Source organism: Nicotiana attenuata, chromosome 10, assembly GCF_001879085.1.
Source record: "Nicotiana attenuata strain UT chromosome 10, NIATTr2, whole genome shotgun sequence".
Lineage (NCBI taxonomy): Eukaryota > Viridiplantae > Streptophyta > Magnoliopsida > Solanales > Solanaceae > Nicotiana > Nicotiana attenuata.
The window spans coordinates 2,640,361-2,641,841 of NC_031998.1; the positions used below are offsets into that span (position 1 = coordinate 2,640,361).

General features: G+C 36.6%; 1 protein-coding gene across 1 annotated transcript; it reads right to left on the reverse strand.

Annotated features, from left to right (window-relative positions):
- LOC109233812 lies at positions 509-1,430 on the reverse strand. The gene is made up of 2 exons (XM_019399674.1): positions 1,263-1,430; positions 509-1,161 (listed from the first exon to the last, which is right to left on the reverse strand). Exon 2 carries the CDS (start codon positions 1,137-1,139, stop codon positions 780-782), a length of 360 nt encoding a protein of 119 aa, XP_019255219.1. The 5' UTR covers positions 1,140-1,161; positions 1,263-1,430; the 3' UTR covers positions 509-779.

The following is a 1,481-nucleotide window of genomic DNA, read 5'->3' on the forward strand; positions in this document are numbered from 1 at the left end:
GCTAACATTACTAATACACTCTATTCAGTACTGTTCTTATACACTCTACTAAGCGGCCCCTTAATATACATCATGTTACTACACCATTGCTAGTGTCACTTAACGTTACTTGAACCTCTGTTCATGGTCAAGATTTGAACTCTCAATTTCATCGTGTACTGTCATTTCGATAATTATATACTCCAATAAAATAAGAGGCCGAGCTGTCCGAGCCTAGTGCTGATCACTATCGTTATTAATTTTTCTTTTAATCGTTGCAAAATTAGTGCCTTCGGACTTTCATCAAAGATTCAATGGTAGTTCAAGATTTTATTTTGGGCAATAGAAGTTAATCAAGATTAATGCTCTTTTGCATAGCTGCTATACTCTGTTTTGCCGAAGAGCAGTTAGCAAAACCTCTGTTGAAAGGAAAAATTTACCAAATATTTCTTCTTGTTTTTTTTTAAAAAGAAAATGTGGGCACTTTTAGTTGGGAAATTTACAGCTTCTGCAAAAGATGGAACATACCTTAAACCGACTAACCCCACAACTAGCACTATAAAAAGGGAGTAATAACAAACATAACCGAAACCTTGAAATTGTTTAAAAACTAACGCAAGAACCAAATAAATAGCACTATTTAAGCTCCAAATTCCCATTTATACCTTTTCATCATGGCTAAATTTTCAAGTCAAAAATGGAGCTCAAGTAGTGCTATTTATAGAAACTAAAATAACAGGGGAATAGGGGATGTTTTTTGGTTGTTGTTGATGGGATTCTTGAAACCTAGGGAGTAGTAATTAAATTTTCCTCCTAGTAGTAGTAGTGTTGGTCTCATAGATTACATCAAGCAAACAAGTGCTCTTGCATTTGGGGCATCTTGGATCAGCTTCAGCTAGCATGACATACATAAGGCACCTTGGACAGCCCACAAGAACCATAGATGTTGCTGTTTCTGGGCTGTTGGCATAGCGTTGACCGCCCGACGAATCGTCTGAAGACACACATGAGCTTGGTGGAGATGTTGGTGATGCTGTCAATGACCTGTTTGGTGACTCCAGCATTGGATGTTGGTTAATGTACTGCTGCTGCTGGTGCCTTGGTGGAGATAAATTCAACTTCAAGTCAAGTTTTGGACCATTTCCATTCCTCCTGCTCATGGTCTTGCTTGTTATTTCAATCCTGAAATCAAATAACAAAAAGAATTTAGCATGAGAAAATGAACATATGATTAATACTTTTCTTTTGTATGACAAGATTTTGTAGTAGTAGTAGTACTATACCTTAAGAGATTCTTGTAATTGTAAGGAGGGTGGTTTTATAGAAGATGTGTGAGTGGAGCCAGCAGCAGCACAACTAAGATGATGGGAAAAAATATGTTGAAGAAGAAGAAAAAGAAACTGTGTTGTTGATGATGATTATATTGGTCTTTATATAAGAGGGAGCTATAGAGGGGAGAGATGGGATTGCTTTAAAGGTTAATTAAATTACAGTGAAATTGA

What these genes read in the sequence shown, in the direction of transcription:
- LOC109233812 (XM_019399674.1), bottom strand. Translation starts at nt 1,139, where the DNA reads ATGAGCAGGAGGAATGGAAATGGTCCAAAACTTGACTTGAAGTTGAAT.